Source organism: Sciurus vulgaris, assembly GCF_902686455.1.
Source record: "Sciurus vulgaris genome assembly, chromosome: 4".
Classification (NCBI taxonomy): Eukaryota; Metazoa; Chordata; class Mammalia; order Rodentia; family Sciuridae; genus Sciurus; species Sciurus vulgaris.
In genome coordinates, this window is record NC_136464.1 from 50782839 (window position 1) to 50808867 (window position 26029).

At 44.5% G+C, this 26029-nt stretch overlaps 1 protein-coding gene across 16 annotated transcripts in view; it reads left to right on the forward strand.

The window, feature by feature from the left end:
• Window positions 1–26029, forward strand: part of KCNMA1 (potassium calcium-activated channel subfamily M alpha 1) — a 710543-nt gene that overhangs the window by 493023 nt on the left and 191491 nt on the right. For all 16 annotated transcript variants that reach the window (XR_013763654.1, XM_079138788.1, XM_079138796.1 and 13 more), the window contains exons 10-13: window positions 13071–13181; window positions 16422–16527; window positions 18274–18356; window positions 21732–21801. Coding sequence is in view for 15 of the 16 variants with exons in the window: in XM_079138788.1 (XP_078994914.1) it covers window positions 13071–13181; window positions 16422–16527; window positions 18274–18356; window positions 21732–21801 (370 nt within the window). In the remaining variant the exon portion in view is untranslated. The remainder of the gene's footprint in view (window positions 1–13070; window positions 13182–16421; window positions 16528–18273; window positions 18357–21731; window positions 21802–26029) is intronic.

Consider the following 26029-nt stretch of genomic DNA (forward strand, 5'->3'; position numbering starts at 1 on the left):
TTCTATTTCTAACGTCAAAAAGTTTCCAGATAAAATTAAATGCATTTGCAAAAGGAAAGCAGCTAAACTTTGTTGAAAGATAGAGTTCAGGCTCTTAAAATAGCATGCAGTGCTCTGAGGTTTTGTGTATGCAAAAATATACGTGCTATATCCACGAACACACTTACATATGCTCTACTCACCAGGACTGAATCAAATGAATACCCAGAGAGTCATTAAAACATATATGTAGTTAAGGGATGTGTTTATGTGTGCATATTTCATTCAGAAGTAACCTCTCTTAACAATACATTAACATGTCAGAGAACTCTAGGTAACACATGATGCAAAACTACAGAGATGCAAAACTTTGAAATTCAAAGATTATTGAAAGTAAGATCCCCCCCCAAAAAAAAAAAAAAAAAAAAACAGAGAAGTGTGGGGCTTTGTTTATACAATACCCACTTTCAGGATATTGGAGAGTAAGAAAATTGCATTGGTACTTCGTTTCCAGCTTAATCAGTGTGTTTGATGTAGCGTAACTACTTCATGCAGCAACCCTAAAGCGTCCTTGTCATCTGTATGGGATCAAGGGCCTCCAACATTTTCATCACCTCCCACAGGACCTCTATGCCCAGCTGTAGGTGTGGCTACACATGCATGTGTGTGCATGTTCGTGCATGCGTGTGTGTATATTGAGTGTCATTTAATTTATCTTATGATGATAGGTTAGGTCTCCTAAGAATGAGGACTTGGGTGACAATCACAAATGATTCAGGGAGTGTCTAAAACAGGTCATTTCTCCAAATTGGGGCTACTGGGGACAATGAGCCTCTTGGACTGAGACTCTAAGTTTTATTCAGAAGAGTAGCCCTCCTGCAGCCCAGCCTCCTCCCAAGACCACTGCCTTCTCCTCTTTCCCTTCCTGAGGTCAAGGCTGCTCAGGGGTGGGGGAGAGGCAGCAAGGCTCCCGTGGCCCTTGGATGGATCCCCAGCTTACTCTCCTTGTTCCCGCAGCCCCTTGCTGATTCCCCCAGAGGTTTCTTCCCTGAGTGTGATTCATTTAGCTCTTGGTTTGCTCATGAGAACTGACAAGGTCATGCTCCAAGGTCACATGGCCAAAAGCCTTGGAAAATAATTGGCCACAGAGAGGAATCCATGTGCTGTAACCTGCTGGATGGAGACAACCCAGCTGGGGAGCCATCCAGGCCTGTGTATCTCAGGATGGGGCTTCAGTGCCCTGACTCTGGGGCAGTTCTAGGCTGGGTGTTTGGGATAGAGAGAAGACAATAGTTTGGATGGCTCTACTGATTTTTGGTATTCAAATGCTGAGGGGACACGCAGAGAGGAATGAGTAATAAAGGGAGGTGGGAAAGGGAGTAATGAATGTGGGGGAGCAGTCTCCAGGATGTTTGTCATGCCCCCATCCTGGTTTGAAGAATAGTTATCATAGGCAAACCCACCTTTTGCTCTGATTCAGGAAAACCCTCCGCGATGCTCAGGCTGTGGGTAGGATATATTTAAATCCAACGCCATCTTATGTAAGGTCTTGAGGGTTGGTTGATTTCGAATGCAGAGGGATGACCACACTTCCTCTGGGGCTCTCCTCTACCTGAGCTGTGCTCTCTGGCCTCCTGCATCTCCTCCCTGGTCTCCTTGCTGGGTCATTACTGAACTGTAGTTTTGCTTTTATAAGAAATGAGCTGTTCATCTCACTCAGATCCTTTCTTCCTTTCTAAGACCACATTCTGTCTCCTGCCTGGTTGTCCTGGGTCATTGTGAAATCCCACTCAGTTTTCTCCACCACACTCAACTCAGGTTTTGCGGTTCTAGATCAATTTTTAAAGGACTTGGAACTATAAAGGCTCCACTGAGCCAGGACGTGGATTATCTCTTTACAAAGACTCCTTTACTCTCCCCCACATGGTGGCCCTGCCTTAGAGTTAGCGTGAGTCATGCCTCACGTTGATCCATGCCACATGTGTTTATTGCGTGTTGGCTCCATGCTGGGCACCGGGGATGGATGGATTTCTGTAGGACCCATAAAAATGCCACAGCTCTCTCTGTCCCTTGAGCTATTTGGCCACCTAAGTGGTTGGGAAGTTGGACCTCAGAGCTTATCTTGATTAAACCTCTCCTGCTTCCGAGAGGCGACAGTCCCTCTACAGCACCATTTCTATCTCTGCTTCCTGAGGAGGCATGGCCTCCAGTGCCTGGGAATAGGATCCCATTGATTCACATGGCGCTGACCTGGGCTGCTACCCAGGCCTCTTCCTTTCCTGTTTACGTGTGTCTCCGGCAGCCATCACTCTCACTTCTCCCAGGCCGCAAAGGGCGGGCCGCTCTTGTGAGGGATGTTTCCTATAAGATGTCGTTTACGATTCCTCTATCACAGACATCGCTCTGGTTGAAATGTGACCGAAGCTTTGCATTTTACACAATCTTTGATCCCTTGTCAAGTAAAGCCATTCAGCTCTCTCGTCTCCTGGCCCACGTGACTCTCCGGCAATGTCTTCGGATTCCTAGATTTTAAAAGCCATAAATTAGCAAATCATCAACATATCACCAGGAAGGATCATCTGGTAGCGATTCTCGTCAGAAGGAAACACAGGCCCCAATAACTGATCTTCACAGAGATATGAAGAACTGTAGACAGACAGATACAGTAAATAGGAAGACAAATAGATAATTCGAGTTGACAGGCCATCTTGGACTGATTAGGCATTCTGCTTTGATTAGCATTAAACTTTGGAGGAATGAAGAAAAAAAATGTGATTGCCCTAATACTTTGGGAAAATGACTCCTTGCCTACTTCTGAAATCCAGGACTGCAAGGCAGACAGAGGAGACACTTGTCATTGGACACTGTATCATAATGGGATGTGCCAGGTATTCCTTTCCAGCAGACAGGGTCTTGGTGGGTGTGGATGTGGCACTTCTTTCTTGTCATCTGCTTTGGATTCTTCAGCCCCTTTCGAACTTGAAACTCTATCAAAAGGGACTGGGATGTATATTACATCAATTTCCTGATAATACTGATGGAATGAAGTCCCCCCCACCATGTTCCCGCTGTCTCTCTTGCCTTCCACATACTTATCAAAATGTTCCAGCTATTGTTCTGAAAACAAGAATAGAAGTGTAGGTGGGAGATGAACTGTGTACCTTAAAAAAAAAAAAAAGTCATATTCAAGCCTAGACTTTTGCTCTCAAATATTCTTTCTTCCATTAAAAAAAAAAAAAAAAAAAAAAAAAAGAACTCCGATTGCGACTTTTCTAATTATAATCCATGAAGATTCTTTCTGTTCACATTTGATTGAGTGAGTCCTTGCTGGGTAGATGTAGCCTCTCAGAGACAAATGTGCCCATCTGAGACAGTTCTGTGCTGTCAGTCATTCTGTTGGAAGTCTTTCCAGTGCTGTGCAGAGCAACGCCTCATAGATCCGGGGTCCATCCCAACTACTCCTGTCATCAGATTCTGAAAATAAATCAGGAAGCCTTCTCACTGGCCAAGTCTGGTGTCTGTTTTTATTAAAGTAGTATAGCAGCCAATGCAGCATGAGAGTCGTGGCAGTCTGATTCTGTTGCTGTCAGGGTTGAGTCTCCAAGTCTAGTGTTGGTGTTGCGTGACAATGCCCTCCTCTCACCCCTGGAACCGTAGGGACTGCTCTGCATGTGGGTACTGATTGTTAGTGAAAAGAATCTTCATGACCCCCTATACCTTTTCAACAGGGAGATGTGCAGGCAGTTCAGAGATCAATGCATGCCCATCTGAGAGGTTTTACAACCTTACTCGATGACCCCCTAGGCACTTGCCAACTAGCATCTAGAATAGACTTAGAAAAATCCCATTTGAACTCCTACCATGTGCCAGGTACCGTGCTGGTCTCTGTGGTTAAAAGGATGAGCAAGAGAATGTGATTCTTTCTCCCTCGGAGCTTATCCAACACCTTGACCAATCAGAGCTACCCAAGGAGCCAATGACAGCTAAACAGAAGCTCGATTATGTCGGAGCACCATCACAGTGAAATGCTCTTTTGGCAGGAATTTTGTTCAATAAAATCACGAAGGTGTGAAATAATCATGAAAGCAGGAAGCCCATTATGGGGAATACTCCTAAAAGCCTGTGATATTCACATTGCTGAATGCACCCATCGGAGCAGTTTAGGGAAGAGATAACAGCAGAGTGCCTGTGTGCACTGAAAACCTCTGGATCTAACGCTGGACCCAGGAGAGGAGGGAAACAGAGAGATTCTGGAGAATTGAAGAGCTGCTGGGGCTACCCTAACGTCTGCTCCTTTCCATACTTCACACTTGGCTCGCTGTGGGGTGCCATACCTCAGCAAGTCTCCAAGACTGTGGCTCTTCCCAGTTCCTCTGTAACAGATGTTGGAATTCTGCTCAGGCTGAGGAAAGTACAGATGTTCCTCAACTTTTGATGGGGTTCCATCCTGATAAACCCATTATAAAATGAAAATATTGCAGATCAAAATACATTTAATACCCTTAACTTACTGAACATCATAGCTTAGCCCAGCCCACCTTAAATGTGCTCAGGACACTCATATAAGGCTGAAGTTGGCCGAAGTCATCTAACACGAAGCCTTTTTAAGAATGGAATGTTCAATGTGTCATGTAATTTATTTAATGCTGTAGTGGAAGTAGACTGCGGAATGTTTCTGTTAACTTTTGGTTACTGTCAAGTGGAAAAATTGCAAGTGGACCCATTTTTAACTTGAGGACCATCTGTATGTATGTTGGGTCTACTCAGAGTGAATGGCAGTTTTTTGCCAGCTGAGCCAATCCCTTGGCGGTTGGCTGGAGAACAAGGGAAGGATGCCACAGCTTGATTGTCACTAAAGGAGGGTTAAGTTCAATAGCATGTGTTCTGGGGCCATGATGAATGACTTTTCAGAGGTATAGGCAGAGAGATGGGACTTACTTTGCAAATTAAAACCCTCTCCACAGAACAAGTAGCAACTATTTCTTCGCTTGGACTCATTCCCCTCTATTCCACCTCATCCCCAAAGGCTAAGACCTTTGTCTGCCTTGGTCTCCTCATCTCTCAGTCCTGGCTCATTCAGTTACAGCATCAGCAAGAGGCTAATCTGCTTTGATCTGAAGGAAGGAGTGTGCCATTCACTATCCCAGTTTCTCTGAAATAGCAGAGAACCAAGACAATTTCAATAGGATTGAGTCAGGTCAGGAGCAACCTGGCTCATTAAAAAAGTCCAAGGACCAAACCCAACATAATGGCATTAGTAAAATGCAGTGACCCAAGAAAGAACCAGTGCAATTTGTGAGACTTCAGCAGGTTGTCTTGTTCCTCTTCCTGGGAGGAAGGAAGGAAAGGAGGAGAAACCAAAATGGCAGTAAAAATACTTGCACACAGGTCATGGTGTGAATTATATCAGAAACCAAAGCAGGGGTAAACAAATCTACTTAAAACTCAGGGGTTTTTTTGATTGTAGGCAACAGAAACTTATTTTTGCTGATTTAAGCAGAGAATGAAAAAATATATATATAGTTTTTCAAGGGTAGAGTACCTTATAGAATCCAAAGTGAAACTGAAGGGCAAGATCCCAGAAGGGTCAGAAAAGCTTCAGAGGTGCATCTCTAAGATCCAGGAAGCCAGAACTCATTATGGGATTTTGCCATTAGGATGATTGGATTCCCACAGCCTCACTCCTTATAGGATTTAAAAGTACCGACTGGCCTTGCATGTGGAATGGAAGCCTGCATGGAATCTTGATTAATTATCCCAGCTCAGTATGTAATTGAACATGAGGGGCCAATGACAGAGGGAGGGTATATGCCTGATGGGTAAAAACAACCAATGCCCCCTATGTGGAGGGTCTCAGAACTTACTAAGATTTGCACCAAAGCTCCAGGTAGTCCATAAGCTACAAAAGATGTGTGATCTTTCCTCACTGATGGGCTGACCCTAATTATGTCTCTGGTCTATTTGTGGGGGTCGGATTATGATTTGGGATGGTGGATGTACAGATATGGATCCTCTAGGGTGGCCTAGATCCCAAATGTCTGTGTATGATAAAATGGGTCACCTTCATGCAGAATGTTTTCGTGTTCTCTGCTGGGTCTGCCAGTCGTCTGCTCTCTGACCTTGGGCTCTATTTACAGAGGTGCCTTTGTTTCACTGTTGGGGCCTATTTGCTCTGCTTTCTACCCCCATCTCGGGAAACAGCAAAACAGTCTGCTTCCTCCAGAATAGCTCTGCTGACAGCTGGATAAGATGATTACTTTATTCTCTTCCTCACTAGGAGGGAGAACGTATTTCCTTCCTTTGCGATTAGCAAAGTATAGAGGTGGCCAAGGGTAGGAAATTATCTTATCACTGAACCTTGTTTTTTTGTTTTGTTTTGTTTTGTTTTTTGTTTTTGTTTTTAACAGGAGATGGTTATAGTCAGGGTTTGGATTTAGACGTGATACACTCAATTGTTTTCTTTTTCACTCCCATGTACAGCTCCCTCACAAACTGGAAGTAGAGGAGTGTATTTCTGGGAAAATAAATTTTCCCTGTTTACCATCCGTCCTTGTGCTCCTTCAGGGCTTCTGGTGCTTCTTGGAGGTGGTAGAATCAGCCAGTGATTCTAGCAATTACTAATGGCTCAGTTTCTAACATTTGCGATGGAATAGGGTGTCCAAGCAAGCACACTTCACCAACTAGTCCATCAGGAAACCAAGAGGACTTGAAAACCCAGCGAGTCTGAGGGACCCTGACAAGGACCCAAGGTGGTTTGGCAGGATGAGAGGGACTTAGCCTGCTGGTGGCAATCTTCCCCCATGTGGAGGTTAGTCTCTTGGGGACAGACTCTCAGTAAAGGAGGAAGTGGAAAGGTGGGAATTGGATTAGCTTCTTCCTTCCCTATGGCGGGATAATGATCCTTAAAAAAACAAAACAAAACAAAAAAAAAAAAACTGAGAAAACAGTGACTGTGGAGGGGGTGACCCAAATCACATGACATACATTCAAGAAAATACTACCAGGTGAGACGCAAAGTGAAGCCCAGCTCTGATGAGGGTCCCGAAGTTGCAGACACTGCACGGTTCAAAGTTCAACCTAAGAGGGAGAATAGGCAGCTTTGGTGCTGACCATGTGTGGCATGGGTTGTTGGGTCTCTAACCATCCGGCTTCTTTTTTGATAAAATGCTCATTCTCTTTGGCAAGCACTGCTTAAAATCCATTCCCCCGGTGCCAGGGGCTACCACGGGTGGGAGGCACTGGGGAGAGGTGGGATGGAAAAAGCCTGATTACAAGGCTCAGCAGAAAGACAGAAGAGAGCCTAGCATATGTATTTGATATAAATATTATAGTTTTACAGAGACATCTAGATCAATATATGCCACATTTCATCTACCTCTTTGACAAAGTGAGCACAATGTATTCAGAGAAAGCTGTATAGGATTTTCAATTTACTCTGTATGATTTATTGTGACAGGATAGCTATGGGTTTTTTAAGTTCTTTATACTTGTTCCAGTAAAAATGGATATAGTATCTTTAAAAATAAACAGCCCAGAGCTGTGCGTTTTACATTGTCTTCCTAGAGCTGGGCTCTGCTAAGGAGAGATCTAAGACCTCTCCACCCTTGCAGAACCTGACTGTTGTTGGATATGCTTCAGTCCTTGCTCTTCAGCGTTTTGGGGACCTGAGGTGTGGGGGAGTAAACAGGGAAATCAATTAGAAAGTTATGGCAGATATCTAGACAAGATAAAATGATGGCGTGAGCTCGGGTGGGGGCAGAGAACCGGAGACCTGTGGGGGATTCACCAGGGCTTCTGGGTGCGCCCCTCAGCCTCTTCGTTGTATAGAGACAGGTTCACGGTCACAAAGCCTGGCTGCCTGGTCTCCTGATCCCCATCCCGGGGTCATTTCTGCAGCACTGGCTGCTTCCTCTCTTTAGAAGGCATCAAAAGAGGGGGTCATTCTGCCCTTTGTTCAACACCTACCTTGCCCCAAATTGCTGGACCTCCGTTTCCCCATTGAACCTTTTTCGAGGGCATTCGACATTAAGGCACACCTGATAATGTGAGAGGGGACCTATCGCTATCACACCATCTTTGTTCCCTTTTTCAAAGGCTGGTGGCTCTAAGAACCGCCACCTGATGCTTCTTTAAAGTAGATTTCCATTCAAATTGACCTAAACTCATGCTGATTGGATCTCTGGGTGCCTTATTCATAGGCATGATTCCGTCCAGTGGCTGCCCGCTCCTGTCCTATATGTGTCCTAGAAGGCCTCTGTAGAACTGAGCTCTAACTCAAAATGGACATTCAGGCTTTCCTGGCTCATCACCAAGAAGGGAGCAGAGTGGCTGAAGAGGATGTGAGCAGCTACATTCTGGGTACTTAATAAAGGGAGAAGCATTCCAATATATATTTAGATGTCCCCAGAAAATAGGCAGGTGGCAATTTTCTGGTGATTCGTGACAGAGTTCCTAACAGTCAAATATCCTTATTCTTATGACGTCACATTCAACCACATGATAGCATGCTGTTCCATGACCCACCAATGTTACCAACTCCAGACTAACCCAGACCAAGCACTTTAACTGGATCATTAATGCCTTTCCAGAAAATGCGATCTGCCTCAGTTTTGTCATTTCAGATGCTTCCTTTTGTATCTGAGATGGATCTTTTTAGCCTAAATCATTAATAGTTTATGCTACCTTTGTCCAAGAAATATTTGCTCACAGAACTAAACAAAGCTCTAAAAAAAGATCATCAGATCAAACATGGTTATTAATTTAAGTCTGTTGTCCATCTTCACAAACCGAGTGTTCAGGCGTCATAGAAATCAGTCTTGAAGAGTGTGAGAGGGCTGAAAAAGTTCACATCCAGGGCCACAGACGGGAGCAACTTTAGATAACTTCAGAACTTAAAACTTTTCTAAATATTCCCCATTGTAAGTGACTCATGTAGATTCTTATTCTCTGGATTCCTGGAATGGCAAGAAAATCCTGAGCTAGACATTACGCACAATGTCTTAAATAGATATTTGCATTACTTTGCAGACCCTTTGGTTCACCAAAATGTATTATTGAATTTAAAATTTGGTGCAGAGTTCGTGACCAGTAGGATCTATGATTTCTGTATCATTCAACCTTTGCTGTCTGGTACTCTCTGTCCTGGCTGACCACATGAAGTCAGATCGAATGATATAGTTTAAGTGAGGTTCATCTCTGTATCCCCCCTCTCATCAAGCATCTCCCTTTAACCATCGAGGGCCCCTGGAACATGCTGTCCATCATGAATTCAAAAGGACCTTTGGCCCAGCCCTGCTGTGTTGCAGAAGCCCAAGTAGCTACAGCCTTCGCCCACCTCCTCCCTCTTAGAATTAGATCTGGACTGCAACCTGGGAAAGTCACTCTTACTTCCTATGGGGTGTCAGGTATGTGACTTAAGGAGACTGAGATTTTGAAAAGCCGCAGATAGTAAGAACACATTGAGGATTAGGTGAGACTGTAAAAGGCCCAGTACACTTTATTTCTGTCACATACCAAGGCAGAGATGTCACGTGACTCCTGCCATTTTATAATGCCTGCACTGGGCCAGCCCCTTTCTAGGCCCTTACCTGCATCATCTCTTTAAATAAATTCTTGGGATAACCTCATGAATTGTGTGTTAGCTCCAGCTCCTCAAAGACTCTGACTTGTTAGTTGTAAAATGCAAAACTGGTTAGTGTCTGATATCAGAGTATTAATCTCATTTGGTCAATTGGCAGGTGTCATAGAACCCAATAGAGATCAATTTGGTTAAGGATCTTTTTGACTTTCTTCAAATCATGCCATAAGAATAATAGCCACTGCTTCTAAGGAGGGCACACCCTGTTCTCAGTCTTAAAATATTTTCAATCATATTTTGAATGACTGAGGATACAATAAATTTTGCTTCTCTTCTCCCTACAATAATATCCTTCCCCAAGCTCCTGCCCCTGAATTTTTCAAGTCCTGAATATATTTCTGGAAAATAAATTTTCCCTGTTTGCCATCCATCCTTGTGCTCCTTCAGGGCCTCTGGTGCTTCTGCAGACACAGGCTGGCGGGGGCAGATCTTCCAGTGCTGATGCTGGGTCACCGAGTCGGTGTCTTCCCATCCATCAATTCTAACTGCATTCAAACATTTTCAGTATGTGGGCTCCTTGATAACTTCCACTGTATGGAAAACAAAATGGAGGAAATGATTATTGGCACAAAAGGGGGAGGCCGTAAATCTTCAAATCAGATACAGGACAGATTGGAACAATATGGGTTCTTCAAGGTTGCCATGATAATGTACCTAATAACTCTCCCTGGGCAAAAAAAGGCAATCTGCTTTCAATCAATCTCGCTTTTTTTTTCTCCCTCTGAGCAAAAATACCAATTATGTTGAAGGAAGATTTTTTTCTTCCTTTTTGATAAGGACTCTTCTCCAACCCAGAAATCATTCTGTAGCTAAAAGATATATATTTTCAGTCGTCTCGAATGGTATTGGACAGCTAGCACCAAATGAAAAAAAAGTCAATCTTTTTTTTTTCTCCTCTCTCTTGCCAGCATTTGTCTACTTCTTAAGAGAAGTGAAAGCTAATTAAAGGCTTAAGGGATAATATTGATTGCATTGGAATATATTTTATAAGTACCCGGCACATTTTCAAGTGAGAGAACCCTGACTTTTTCTAAGATTGAATAAATCAGCCAGCTGAGCTTTTGATTCGAAGGTGAGGGGGGCAGCTCATCTGCTCCCCTGCCACTTCACACATGTCTCTCCTAGGCATGGATCATTTCTGAAGAGGAAGAAGCATTCCTGGCAGATGTTCGTTCACTTCTTTGTGTACAGGATAGGGAGGATGAATGTCCGGGCATTTCCTCAGACCTATCATTGATTTGAGTCTGGCTTTGAATAATAACCAGGCATCTGCTGGTATGGAACTTCCAGTTCACAGTGCCTGGCGCAGGAGGCTGACTAGGTGGTGTTAACCTCTCATCTTCTTCACCCATTAAACAGGAATAAGGAATGTACCTTGGATACCACACATCCTTGGGAGCAGGGCTGGGATATGATATCTGGCTTGCTATCTCATCCAAGTGGCAGTGTGAGCTGTGGGGGTGGATACTTGTATACGTTGGATTCATGGTGGCCTTGTTCTTGATCTTGAATGTCTGCAGGCAGGGAACATTAGCATGGCACCAAGCAAACTGATACCATTCTTGGGGAGGCAGATGGAGAGGGGAATCCTGTTTCTCAGTCACTCTCTCAGCATACCTGGTGACTTCAGAATTAGAAATCTTATTTAGAACGTGCCCATTCATGGGCAGCCTGGATTGTCACAACCATGCCACAGAAAGCACTTGTAAGATATGACATAATGAAAATGTATATAATCTAAGTCTTTATATCATGTCTTCTGATATATGGTATATTTCACAACCTTCCAGTAGGGAGGGGATCCAGGCTATGGGCTTCAGGCAGGAAATTTGTTTGAGTTGCCAACGAACCCCCCACCCCCAGCCTATCTAGCAGGTCCTGGCTAGAGGGCAAAGTGATCTTGTTAAGTCATTTCTTCTGAAGGAGCTCAATGACACTCCTCCCTCCCCTTGATGGCCACTGCTCACCTGATTGCTAAGTGCACCACCGTAACAATAACAGTCCATAATGGTAATATTATTAACTGTGTCGTGCATATTATTGATTTACTCTTTGTTCTGCATCATTATCCATTCACCAATGAGTTTACTGTATTATTCTCACATACTTAGTCAAGCACCAAATTACCACGAAAGGGCAGGCTCTTGTAATGGCAGCTAATGGAACATCACATAAGCCATCATCGCTGCCTCCCATTATGAGCTGCCTCCAGCCAATGAGCATTCTGCCTTATTGCAATGTGCACAGAGCAATTATGAAGTGCAAGGGACCTGACCATTCTAAATCTTACCCAGGAAATTGCCTCCCTACATGTTTACCACCTGCCCTCTTCTGAAAGTATAGCTAGAGAATCAGCCCCCATCACTGTCGGCCTGAGGGGTACAGGGACATGATGAGTGGACCCCCTTGCTGTGCAGCATCTTTGCTATAAGCCAATGGTGGCAACTGCACAGTCAGGCTCCCACATTTATTTGGCCGTAGGACTAACTCCAGCATCAAAGTGCTTATTCTGACTTGGGCAGCACATGGCAAAAATAAGTGGGTCCAGGAGCCCAGAGATGTTGCAGGGACTGTTGTCTCTACAGCTCTGGAAAAGGTGCTCATCTCTTCAAAAAGCACCACTCTTTCTGGAAACTGAAGTCCACACCACCCTAGGACAAGGCACACATTCCAGCCTCATGCCTGCCTGGCTTCCCCGCTGTCTTGAGGTCAAATTCCTTTGACTCTCCTGGAAGTGCCAAGCACCCTGAGACAATAGTCCTCTGGGACATGCAGCCAGTGGGTAATCTGTGATTCCTTAAGCATCCCATCCCCATTTAGCCCTGAGTAATGCTCACTTACTGTAAAGTGTTACATGCCCCCATTGTCGGAGAAGTTATGGTGGAAAAATGCAAAATTTCCTTTTTACTGCTTATGGCCAGCCGAGCCTATAACGTGTCAAGCCGCACATTAGCCACCCTGATAAAAGTCCGCTTTCTTACACACAAAATCATCGTTTCAGCAAGATTTGTTATCTCATTACCTGATAAGCTCTATGTCATAAACCAAGACTCATACGGTAAATCTCCCGGGAGGACGCTTTGTGGGCAGAAAGGGAGAGATATGAATCTGCAAGGGACTTGATAATGCAGCATTTAAGCGCAAGCATAATGTCACTTATTGTTAAATGCATAAAACCACTTGGCCAAACGGTTGGGCTTTTAATAGGATTTTGTGCAGCCTCAGGTGAGAAGCCATATGCCTTTTCTGTCTCGAAGTCTCTGAGCACCTGCTAGTACCGCTGCTTTGCCTCACAGCCCTTGGGGGACTGCGCTGGGCTTTACGAGGTGGAGGGAGGAAGCGAACCTTCCCCTAAGCTGCCGCGCTTGCTCTGCCTTGCCAGGGCCTGGGGTGGGGGAATGGGGGTTTCATCGTCCCGGGGCCTGGCCTGATCTAACTGGCCTCTCCTGTTCAGGCACATTGTGGTCTGTGGACACATCACTCTGGAGAGTGTTTCCAACTTCCTGAAGGACTTTCTGCACAAGGATCGGGATGATGTCAACGTGGAGATTGTCTTTCTTCACAAGTAAGAGCCTGCTGCTGTCCCCAGACCCTCCAACCACTATATGCTCCTCCCTGAGTGTCTGAGGTGAGGTTGGGGATGGTTGGGTATCAGACAGAGTTTACTAAGTCACGATGACCCTACTGACCTCTGTGGAGAGTGCTGCATTACAGTCAATGGAGAAGCAGCAGCTGGCTTGGCCAATGAGAGCAGAGCCTGCCTCCCCAGAGGGAGTTCAACAGTGGATCCACTAGAGGTCCAGCTCATCCTTAGTGGCCACTGGGCAGTCCAGATCTGTGTAGTCTGGGTGCGTCTGTAGAGTCTGCAGTGGGATCATTAGCCTGATGGTGAGGACACTTTGGGAGTGCAGGAGTAGATTGTGACCAAGCAAGACGGTGATAATAAGAGGAAGAGGATAGAAGGTAATAATGAACAACTGCTATCCTGAAGTACACAGTGTGAGACCCTAGGCCGACACTATGCATATAGTCTCTCATTTAATCCACAACCAGAGTGCAAGTATGTGCTTTCTTCTGAATCTTCACTCTATTGATTACTGACTCAGCCAGTCACTTAACTCCCTGGTGCTTCAGTTTCCACATACATCAATTGAAGAGATAATAGTAGAACCTCATTGGAAAGATGTGAGAAGGACATGATGCAATGTGTATGAAGTGCATAATAGAGGTAGGCATGTAGTAATTGCTCAATAAAAGTTAGCCATTGGCAAAAAAGACAGATTAGGCTACTTAATCAACTTACAAGCTAGGTCTTGTACTTGTTTGGTGGGAAAGAAAGCAAGATCTGTCCCCTCCACACAGTGTGGAGGAGGTGTTAAGTTTTGCCTGACCCTTTTTGTCAGGTGAAGGGTAGTCTGCCATGAGAATGGAGAGAATCTGGGGGCTCCACTGTAAGTGGTAACACCATTGCCCTCCTTTGTGGAGATGAGGCTAACATGAGGTCTCTCTTGACTCCGTGTTGCAAAGGGCCAGAACGAAGCCCACATACGGGTGTGAGCTCAACTCGATGTTGATCACTCCAGGGCTCAGTCCTGCTCTGAGGGCCCACTGAGCTTCTCTTTCCCACAAGCTTCCCTGTTCCTTGTTGTTCAAGTACCTTCTTCTGGAAATTGTTCACAGAAGTTCAAACTTTGGCCTTTCCACTGCACGGGAATAGTAAAATTTTTCTTCTCAGCACTGACTCCTCTGAATTCAGAAAAGATAGTCCAGATCATAGCAGTACAGGAGCAGCCCAGTGCTTAACCACTGATTACCAGCTGTGGGGCCAGTCCTCTGCTGAGGGAAGGTTCCAGAGAGGGAGGTAGAGTGTAGGTTCTGCCCTCGTATTGGTTGAATAGTTCAAGATGAGAAGACCTGCAAAAATTTGAGGACCATCTCAGTCCTTGATTAGCCAATAGATGCTGGTGTCAGTTTAATTGAGTGGCAGAACCACTTGGGCCTCTCTATCAGGGGGAGAGGGTGCTGCCTGCCAGGGAAGGATCTGCAAGATACATGACTTGTGGATTTGACCTGGTTGGATTCACACAGGCAGCCATTCTTTTCTACCCCCACTGCTTCTGTTGAAATCAACAAGCAGGCTGCTAATGCTTTAATTGCTAGGATTCACCTTTGTGTCCTAGCATCTATCAGGGTCAGACTCATAGTAGATGGCCCAGTTAATTAACCTCTGGGAACTTTGGGTTAATAACATACCTTCCTATAGTGTTGTTTTCAGGTTTAAATGAGTTAATAGTTGTCAAGCAGTCAGAACATTCTCTGCCACACAGGAAACACTCAAAACCAGTAATAATAATAATAATCATAATAACAATTATTATTATTATTTGGTACTAGATTGAACTCAGGGGTGCTTAACCACTGAGCCACATCCCCAGCCCCCTTTTTATGTTTAATTTGAGACAGGGTCTCACTGAGTAGCCTAGGGCCTCACTAAGTTGCTGAGGCTGGCTTTGAACTCCCAATCCTCCTGCCTCCCAAGCCATTGGATTACAGGCATGCACCACTATGCCTGACTTCAGTAACAGTTATTATTATTACAAAATATTTAAACGTTAGGCAAATGTTGACTTAGTACAGTTGCCAGCTCATAATAGCTTCTAACTAAACAGTGTCTCCTAGGCCCTAGCTGTGTACTCCTAGAGGACATTGGAGGGAGTAGGTATTTTCAGCCTGCAGAATTAAATGAATAAATAGGCCAATCACATTTTAAATTATTGTCCTTCAATGGGAAAGGCACCTGTGTAGCTCAACTCTTAGAAGTGTGATACATAGGTTTGTATGTGTGAATCAAGAATAGTCCTGGGGATAATCCAAGTCTGTCTGTGGCTGCTCAGAGGTGACATTTTGTGATCTGGGTTTTGGGGTATTAGAAGTTCATGAGGCAGAGAAACAGAGGAAGGGTGACTTGGCTAAGGGAAATGTTGGCTAATCTCTCATTGTATTAATTAAGGTTCTCCAGAGAATCAGTAGATATAGATAGAGATCTCTATATAGATTTATCTACCTGTAGTTGCATGTATATATCTGTCCATAGAGAGATTCATGAGGAGATATTAGCTTGCTTGATTGTGGATGCTGAGAAGTCCCACTTTTGCCATCTGCAAATGGGAGACCCATCTGGGGGTGTGATTCTGCCTGAATATGAGGGCCTGAGAACCAGGAAAGCCAATGATGTAAATCCCAGCCCAAGGGCAGGAGAAGATGAGATGAGATGACCCAGCTCTGGGTGCCAGACAGGAAGCATAAGGGACAGGTTCCTGTTCCCTCCCCCTTTTTATTGTATTCAGACCCTCAGTGGACTGGATGATGCCCGCTTACCCAGGAGGACAATCTGCTTTCCTGAGTTCGCTGATTCAAATGCTGACCACATTGAGAAACACACAATTGCATTGAGCAACTTGCTGTGGTGGCCTAGTCAGGTTGACATAAAATTAGCCATCACACTGAGTTCACAGCCCCGTTCTTCATTCTTAAAAAGGGACCCCATTCATACCGAACCAGAAGCCTCAGTCTTTGTAAAGGCCACAAGCCTTGCTGTTTTACCTGGGTACTGGATTTGGTTTTCCCTGAGGCTGGCTTTTACTTCTCTTAAAAGTGATTCTTTTATTTATGACAAGAAAGGAGAGCCCCTTGGAAGGTCAGGGCCTCTTCCCAGGTTTCTCTGTGGAGAGGTAGAGATGGTAGGCATGGAGGCTGAGAGCCTGGTCCATGGTAACCAATGGCTGTTTCTTCTCTCCCTGTGTAGCATTTCCCCTAACCTGGAGCTCGAAGCTCTCTTCAAACGACATTTTACTCAGGTGGAATTTTATCAGGGTTCAGTCCTCAATCCGCATGATCTTGCAAGAGTCAAGGTAAGGAGGAAGAGGTGACTTCTACTTTGCACCATCTTAGAGTGCAGGGGAGTCTGACTTCAGTCATGGGACATGCCTCCAGGATGGCCAAGGGTCATCTCCTAAACACTAACTGAGATAAGTTAGACACTACCAACATTGACAGCACCCTTCCACTGGCCCCAGGACCTCATGCTGCTGGCACATGGAAAGCCACAGATAGGTTCCACACTTGGCCTACTCTTAACATGTAACTTATTTTGCTGGTTCCCTCAATATCAAAGGAAGTAGACCACCAGTTGTCCAGACTCAAGAGTCTTATAGACAACAAAATAATCAAAATTTCCTATTTTGAATACTTAAGTTGGATCTAATATAGCTCCAGCATCTATTAATTACATCTAAAAGAAACATTAGTGTGAAGTATAAAGTAAAATTTTATGAAGTCATAAAACACCTTGAGTCAAAAAACCCTTTTCCCCACAAAAGCAAGATATAAAACTAAACTTGCAGGTATCTGATATCACTTGGTAATGGGCAAATCATTTTTTTTTTTGCAGAACTTCTAAGTTAGACTCTTCTCATAAAGTATACCTGAGGCTAGGATCAGAAGGGCACACAGCACAATGGCATCTGCTACTTTATTCACTTAATATTGATTTTGTAAACACGGTCAATATTTGCATGCCAGTGGGTGTACATTAATAATGGGAATCCACTGAAGTCTAAAGGCTAACTATGGGCGCCACATACTTGAGTAAATTATGTAATTGACAATCATGAATAATCCAAAAGGATTTGTGTAAATTCTTTGCATTATTAAAGAAATGTAGAGAAAATTTGTGACATACCATGGAGGAAACCAAGCCCTTTCCACCAAATGCAGGGATGCTAGTAAGTATATAGCATACCAACTGTGACAGATTGCAGGCCCAAGCCAGCATGAGAATGAGTATGCTAACCCAGGCCAGTTAATTTTAATATTAACCAGACATGACCCGAGTTATAGCTCATGTGAAGTCTTATGAGAACAGAGAAAATAGTTATTGTTCACCGACTAAATTTAAATGCAAGCAATTATTAGCACATCAAACTTGAGGTCCCCTCTAAGGAATAAGCCACTCTTGGCTTGTGTTTACATAAGTCAGTAGGTTGTATTTTGAGTTCATCTGTAATGAATCATTTCATATACATAGGTTTGTTGTCTTTTGACTATCCGAATACTAATGAGTACCAAACAATACAGAGTCCTTGTCTAATTTAGGGCTCTGATCTCTTCTTACACGTAGATAGTGATGATGTAGGATGGGTTAGATGAAAGACTTTGGAGTCTACATTTCTGAATCCCAAACTACTCGGTTAATTTGCTCACCCAGAAGAAGGGGTTTAGCCCATCAACCTTCATTTCCAGGCTGGAAAAATTAGGAAAATGGCCCACACGATTGAGAAAGGAGATGGAGAGGGGATTGAAAGGCTTAATTAATTGTATTTAAAGAAATCTGGAAGTCCTATATGTAAGTGGCTTTGTCGAATGAAAAGTGTAATTACCAAGGTACATTCTGTACTCTCCAACCTCATCAAGATGAAATGTTTATAACAAGATCTTGCAACCTACACTTTTGACAAAAACTATAATCTCTCAGGATTTTTTTTCCTGCCCTTGCAAAACACCAGGTTCCTTAAGAACTGTCAACAGAGAGAAGGACTGCAGTTGAGCATGGCTATTTATACATTTGTGTTCTGTGGTTTTTCCTTTTGGTGTCTCAGATAGAGTCAGCAGATGCGTGCCTCATCCTTGCCAACAAGTACTGTGCTGACCCGGATGCAGAAGATGCCTCCAACATCATGAGGTAATTTGGGGTGGGTGGGGGAGGCTGAGGAAGGCCCTGGGTTGGCCCTTTGAGGCCCACTTATAGCCCTTTTGGGTCTTCTGAGGACAGTTTCTGTGGGACCCTCTTTTCCCCTTAAGTCACCCAACAGAGGCCTGGTGGAGAGCTGAGACTGTGGTGGGGAGGAGAGTAATGGAAGCCAGGGCACTACCAGGAAGCTCAGCCTTAGCAGGTGGCATCTCTGGGGCTCATAGCTGGTCTTGGGTTTGAGATTTCTTGAGATAAAACTAAAAAGAAAAGATAAGTTTAAAAGGGTGCAAGTCTGAATTAAAGTACCATGTTACCCGAGAGGAAGTAGAACCCAGATGTCTTTGCTGGGGACAGATTTGCCTCCTAGGGGATGATTTGCAGTGTTTGTCTTTCTTTCTTTCTTTTTCTCTCTCTCTCTCTTTCTTTCTTTCTTTTTCTTTCTTTCTTTCTTTCTTTCTTTTTCTCTCTTTCTCTCTCTCTCTCTCTTTCTTTCTTTCTTTTTCTTTTCCTCCCTCCCTCCCTCCCTTCCTTCCTTCCTTCCTTCCTTCCTTCCTTCCTTCCTTCCTTCCTTCCTTCCTTCCTTTCCTTTCCTTTTCTTTCTCGGAAGATCTCTCTGGAAAACTCCCAGTGCCTTTTCTAAACCTGGGTTAGGCCCCTCTAGTGCTTATTCCTACTCCAGCTTCACCTGTTCTTCTCTCATTTCAGGAGAGAATTCGTTCTGTTTTTCTTCTTTCCCTCGACCCACAGTTACATTCCATGACTATGAAATGACTGAAAAGTCCAGACATTTTGTTCCAGGTAGTTAAAGCCCTTTTGGAATTTGTCTCCTCGCTAGCATAAATTGCAGACCAGTTGGGAGGGAATAATCAAGAGAATCTTCTGGAGAGAGGATGAACTCAGAGAAAACACTTCACCACCCTGTCTCCCAGGGATCCCTTGCTTAATTATGAACAGCCATCCTGTGGTCCAGATAAAGGCTCCCCTCTCCCTGCAGCTTGTGTTACTGTCCTGGGAACTTACCTGAAGGTCAAGGTTGGGAGGTTGCCTTTGTGACATTCAAGTGCTTACATCTCCTTTGTCTTTGCTTTTAGTCAGTGGCCCCAAGTGACCTGAGCATTCCCATCAGTGACATGGAGGACTTCCTCTGGTGCTTGTGGGATGAGCAGGTCCTCCCCATGGCATCAGGTCCTGTGTCTGGCAGGCAGCGCCTGGCATGATCTTCTCTTCCCACTCGCTTTCCTTGGCAGTACTGTGGTGCAGTGGGTTTGAGGAAGTTCATGCATGAACTCTAAGCACTGGCTCGCCAGACCAGGCTGCAGAGAGTGTAGAGTAGGGAGAGGTTTCACACCTGGGCCCTTCTCCTACCTGGTCATAGCTGGAAAGTGACTGTACCAGGCAACCTCAGTGTAGAGTGTGCCACTGCCCCTTTAAAGTAAGTAGCATTTTCATCATTTGACCCTCTCTTTTTTTGGGGGTCATTTTTCAGTGATAAAAACGTATTCGTAGAAGAGCTGGGATTTATTATCTTTCAAATTTCCAACAAAAACATTTAAAAAAAAAAACAAAAAACAAAAAAACAGAAGATGAAGCTTAAGATTTCAATCCCACAGAAAAGTTTGGGGCTGTCATACTTTTTCCCCCCAAAAGGTAAATAATAGAAATGAAAGGAAGTTTCAAAGTGGGCATTTCTCGTCATGGCAAAATTCTACTTAAACCCTGACTGGGATAGGGTTAAAATAAACACAGATAAGTCCCAGGGTGATTGGCAGGATGTTGAGGTGTCCATATGCATGGACAAAGGTAGTATCAGAATTGCGACTAAGCCATCCAGGGACCAGAACCAGCACCAAGGCCTAGGCAGCAAAAGGAAACAGGAAGCTCATGGTTAAAAACGGGCTCTGTTTTTCTCTTATTTGTATAATCCTCCTCCCTCCTTGGTTTAATGAGACCAATCTGCCCCTTTTGAAATTAAAATGTCAAAGAGCCATTTGAAATGAGCTAATGAAGAAAACCGGCTGATGCTGTGAACTGCCCAAAAGGGCTGACAGAGGCTCAAAGTCCTTGAGTTATAAGCAGGGGCCAACACAACACTTTTTCAAAACTAAAATGAAATCCTTCAAGTGCAAAAGCCCAGGGCAGATTTGTGCAGGAAGAGGCTTTCACATGATCTGTTCCCTAAATTCACAAGTTAGATAAAGCTGCTCCCAGGCTTCATCCTCTCCATCTTTACACAAAAAGGGGCGAAGTGGGGAGCTCTGCTTGGTGGGAAGTTTATGGGGGTGGGCATGATAGGTGCACTTGCATTTCTGATTAGGCTTAGGAGGTGGGCCTTTCTGTGGAATTCCATTCTTCAGCCTTCCTTGTCACGGAAGGAAATGTATAATGTCACCTCTGACAGGGTCGATAATGACAAAAACCATAACTTACACGTGGAGAGAGTTTTTAATGATTTCAAAGCATTTTCACATCTGGTCTCCCATTTGCTTCTCATACCAAGCCTGTGAAGTAAATAAAGCAGGTACTGTTGCCCTCAATGTCCAGATGAGGAAACAGGAACAGAGAGCCCAGGGATTTCCTGAAGGTCACCCAGTTCATTAGTACAATAGCTGTGACTGGGGGCCAGGTGTTTCCATTCATCTGCTCCCTGCTCCTCCCCATTTAGCACTGTGATTGACAGGAGGAAGAATGCCGGTGATGGTTGGGCAGTGGTTAATGCCCAGTGTGGACTAAGGGAAATGGGAGGGAATTTTCAGCCAGATTGTGACCTCCACCAGGTGTTGGCACTTAACTTTGACCAGTGTTCAAGTCATTACTGAGAGTCTATTAGCTTTGGAAGGCTGAGTTCTTGCTCTTATCTTAAGAGCCTTGTTTAGAAATGATGTGCATGAGTGTGGCCAAGTGTGTGTGACAATTAGAATCATTTGTCAGGCAGCTTGTGTGATTTGTCATTGTTGCTTCAAGTTGTTAACTGGAGCAGATTGTTCCTAGCTGGTCCTGGGAGTGGGAGATTGCAGACCTCCGGAGGCACCATGTTTTGAACTTGCTTTCACTGTCCATACAGTCAGTGACCCTGATCCAAAAGCCCGCTCCCTCAGTCCACACAGGCTCACATGCCATCAGTGAGCCACCACAGGGCTCCCTCGTATTTTTATGCCCAAGACACACACTATGGCTGTCCTGCGATTTCCTTTTCAAACTACCAAGAGGTATAGTGGTGGAAACACAGTTTAACTTGGCCCAGTGCCTGCTGCCCCTCTGGACAAAGACCCTGCCTTGGGCCACATTTGGAGATAATCAAATGCATCTTCCCAGCAACCTCCCTGGGAACAACAGGCCCTGCCTCAGCTTTTGTTCTCTCTTTTTCAGAGTCATCTCCATAAAAAACTACCACCCGAAGATCAGAATCATCACTCAGATGCTGCAGTATCATAACAAGGTATGACATTGAGAGCCGTCCAGGCCTGAGGCCACATATTGGAGTCTAGTTCCAGTCTCTCTGCCTCACCATATAGCCGTGCCCCCCCCCCCCACGCACATGTATGTGCACACGTGTACACCAGTGCTGCTCAAAGGCCTGAGTGAAGGTGAGAAGGGGAGGTTCAAAAAGCAAAGGAACATCTCTGCAGACCAAGCAGCGTTTGCAGCGGGTCACAGGAAGGAACCTCCATCATACATTCAGGAAGCATCTACTGAACCTCTTGGTTCAGAAATGTTGATGTGTTCTTAGATCCCATCCACACCTAAATTCCAACAACTTCATTTCTATTTCTTCAGTCAATATTTATCGAATACCTACTTGCAATCAGCACTCTGCCTGACACGCAGAGGAAGATCAATGAGGGAGAAGCCCTATTTTATGCCCTCAGAGGATTTAGCACTTAGTTGCCAAGTGTTGGGACTTTGCTGAGACCAGGGGAACTTAAAGGAGCCTAAAGCAGCTTCCTCCACTGGGTTGAGGAACAAACCCATGGCATTCTCAAATCCAGGATGCGAATCTGCAGAGTTAGTTCAAAGGTTGAACATAGAGTTGGCTATCCAAAGATTGAACATAAAGGAATGAATGTTCCTGGCGTTGTAGCTTCAAAGAGGGTTGATTGGAAAAACAAACCCACACCAGGGTCAGTTTGTTTCCCTCTGATTACTTCCTAATAAGCCTGAGCTGAGAGCCTCTCCTTCACCCAGCCTGTCAGCAAACTCCCTGGAAGAGAGCTTAGGGGGAGGGAAGGTGGCATCTTGCTCTGTTTGATATGGCACCACTTATCTCCTTAATGAAGCTTTGGAGCTGGATGCTACTCAGTACCTGGGGCCAGGTGTCCTGTCTGAACAGAAATAACTCCCTGCTGGGTTCTGAGGGCGAGACTGCCCCATCTTATAGGCCATATTCCCTACAAAATAGACAGGCAGGTGACTCACGGAAAACCCCATTCTGCCAAATGCACCAGCACCATGCCATTATTTCTTAATTGCTGGCAAGTGCTGGCCCATTTTGTTGTATGGCGGCCCATCAGAGGCCATTGTCAAATGGAGCCTGCTGTCGGTGACTGGCCCACCACTCAGAACTGCTGCCTGATGCCAAGCATTGCCCAGCCCTCAGCAGGTGGCCCTGTTGCAGAAGGTGTCACTCTCCAGCCAGTGGGTTGGGTGCTGGGTACCTAAGGTAACATTCATTCTCCTGTTTGTCTCTGGAAAAGTCAAGGGGACTGAAGAGATCAAGTCTGAGGATATCGGTAACTCACAGTTGTCAATCTGGAAAAAAAGTGTTTTTTTGATGGCAGGCCCTGTAGGTGGAGGTGAATTTTATTAGCAAGACTGTGTGACTGGTGACAGCTCCTGCCGTAAGGAATGCTCCTTCTTTCATTTGCGATTTGAAATTTCATTTAGTGTGGGAGTGCTTTAAGCTGTTGTTTAGCTTTTTGGCTGAATTTAGATTGAATAGGAAAATTAATGTTGTATGTTTCGAAAGAAATGTCAGTTCCTTTTTCTTCTCTTTCCAATGGGTGCTGATGTAGCATCTTCAAGAAATTAAGGAGGAGTTCAGTTATGTAGTTCTTGTCAAATTGAAAGCAGTTCAACTGGCCTAAGATCCAGGCAATACCTGCTCAGTAATCACATGATCACAGCAACCTGAGTATCTTCAGTAAACCTCTCCATTGCAGTTAGTTATCCAGGAACAATGATGAAAACATCAGTGGACCCATGATTTGCTTAAAACACATTTTGTTTGGAACCATTTCAATATATTTGGGTTTCAGGATTAGGCAAACTCACAGAGCGCTGTAAGATGCTAAGGACACAGTTCGGAAGGGGTGACTTTGGCATAAGTATTCTTCTCTCTTATTTCATTTTTCTCGTGAAGAAGAAGTGAAAAGTCCACTTGTCATTACCTGTCATCTCATTCCTTGTAGAGTTCCAAATAGACGTCCTTCACTCTGCTTCAGTTTTGCTGTTTCCTGACAGGCTTCAACCTGCCCTTTTAACCATGTTTTCCTTCCTCTTCTCTTTCAATATTATTTTCCTCTTCTCTTGGCACCTTCTCTGCACCCGTCCTAGGCACCCATGGATCTCTACCTGTTTAGACTTGCTTTCAGAGAAAATCTGACATATGTGTGAAAACTTATGTCACTATCTACATATTCCAAGGGGTAGTTGATTCCATAAGTATGCATCAGGCTTGGAATGTAAAGAATGTCAATCCCCTGTGATCTAATGATGGTGATATTCTAGAGCTACAGGGAGGTAGGGAAACAGCCTATTTTGTCTCCATATAAAACTGGCCCTGAGTTTGTCATCATAATAATTGTAGACATTTGTGTCCTATTTTATGGTTTTAAAAGAGCTTTGACATCCATTATCTCATTTAGTCTTCATTGTACCATCTGTGCATTTTAGCATCCCAGTGTAACTTCTGACCAGGGGGCCTAAGCTCTCTCATAGGCAAAGCAACTCTGGTGAGCACAAATCACTTTCACCCAGCAGTCAGAGAGCTAGGAGACAGAATAGACAACTGCCATCTTCTCTTAAAAAGAGACACAGCCCACTGAATCAAACTGTGGTTCCTGAGAGTGGGCTTATAAAACAGCTGGTGCTCTCCCAACTGGGTGTCTTCAGGAAATCTAGATTCCATGGAGAGAAACACTTTCAGTCTGGCCATTTCTGAATACAGAAGAAAGATGCTGCATCTTCTGATTTAAGCATCAATGGCTTGAAGCTCTTCAAGGAAAGGATAGTTTATGATGTCTTGAAAAAGTGTCACTCCTAAAGTTTAACCTTATTAATGGATTTCTTATCTTCCCAGTGGACTCTCGAGTCTTTGTCTCTGTCCTGGAAACCAAGTTCCAATGGCCCAGTGCAGATGCAGGCTCTTTGAGCTATCTCCCTATGAACCCTTAGGCTTGGCTGTAGTTGTGTTAGTCATCATTCTGTTACTAACAAACACCTAATGTGCTAACCAGCGTTTCATCACCATGACCAAAATATCTCACAAGAACAACTTCAAGGAAGAAAGGTTTATTTCAGCTTATGGTTTCAGATGTTCAGTCTGTAGTCAGCCAGTTCCACTGCTCTGGCCCTGAGGTGAGGCAGAGTAGCATGGCTGAAGGGCGAGGCAAGGGAAAGCTGCTCAATTTACGGTGGCAAGAAGCAGAGAGAGTGAGGGAGGAGCCAGAGGAACAAGATATAATTTCCCAGGGCATATCCCCAGTGACTCACCTCCTCCAGCCATGCCCCACATGCCTAGAGTTACCACCCAATAATCTACTCAAATTGGGATGAACAGATTAGTCCACAACACTCGTAACCTAATCATTTCACCTCTAAATATTCTTGCATGAATACAGGAGGTTTTGGAGGATGTCTCACATCCAAACCGAAATACCTGACACAATCAATTTGTAAAGAGAAGTGTCACTTTAGCTCACAGACTGGGAGGTTTTAGTCCATGGTCACTTAGCCCTTTTTCTTTGAGCCTGTTGTGGACAAGACAACACATCATGATGGGGGCATGTTGTGGAGCAGGAAGCAAAAATGGGAGGAGACCTGGGGTACCACAATCCCCCAGTGACACACCCCCAATGACCTAAGGGCCTAGCAATAGGCCCCGCCTCCCAGAGATTCTACCAGCACACTGAGAACCCAATTTCCCAAAAGTGGTGTTTCGGAAAGCAGAAACTATAGCAGTAAGGTTGTTTCATCTCCATTGGCCTTCTTTTTCCTTATGGTGCTCCCCCATGTTTGTATATATGGTAAGAGATGGAACTGGGACTGGAATTCATCTCTCCTTGTTTCCCAGGACAGCCCATCTTTACATTCCTTCTCCATAAGAATGAGGGGCAGTCCAGCAGCAGAAATGGAGGAAGAGTCTGGTTCTGTTGGACCTTCTATTTCTCTTCTCCAAATTGGAGAGGATTTGCCTCAAGACTCCTGTGGGGTGATGCTGGCGTTTTGCACAGATTCAAATTCCCTCAAATGAGAGAGGACAAAGTTTTCAGAACAAGGAATCTGCAGTCCTGGGTCAATCTCCTCTCTTTGCTTCATGCACACAGATCTCCCTCCAGCTGTTGGCACATTAGCTTCAACTTCCTGTCCCATGACTGGTGAAAATATGATGACCAAGAAAGGAGGCTATGGAATCCTGAAACAAACTTGACTTTCCTATGTAATAACAC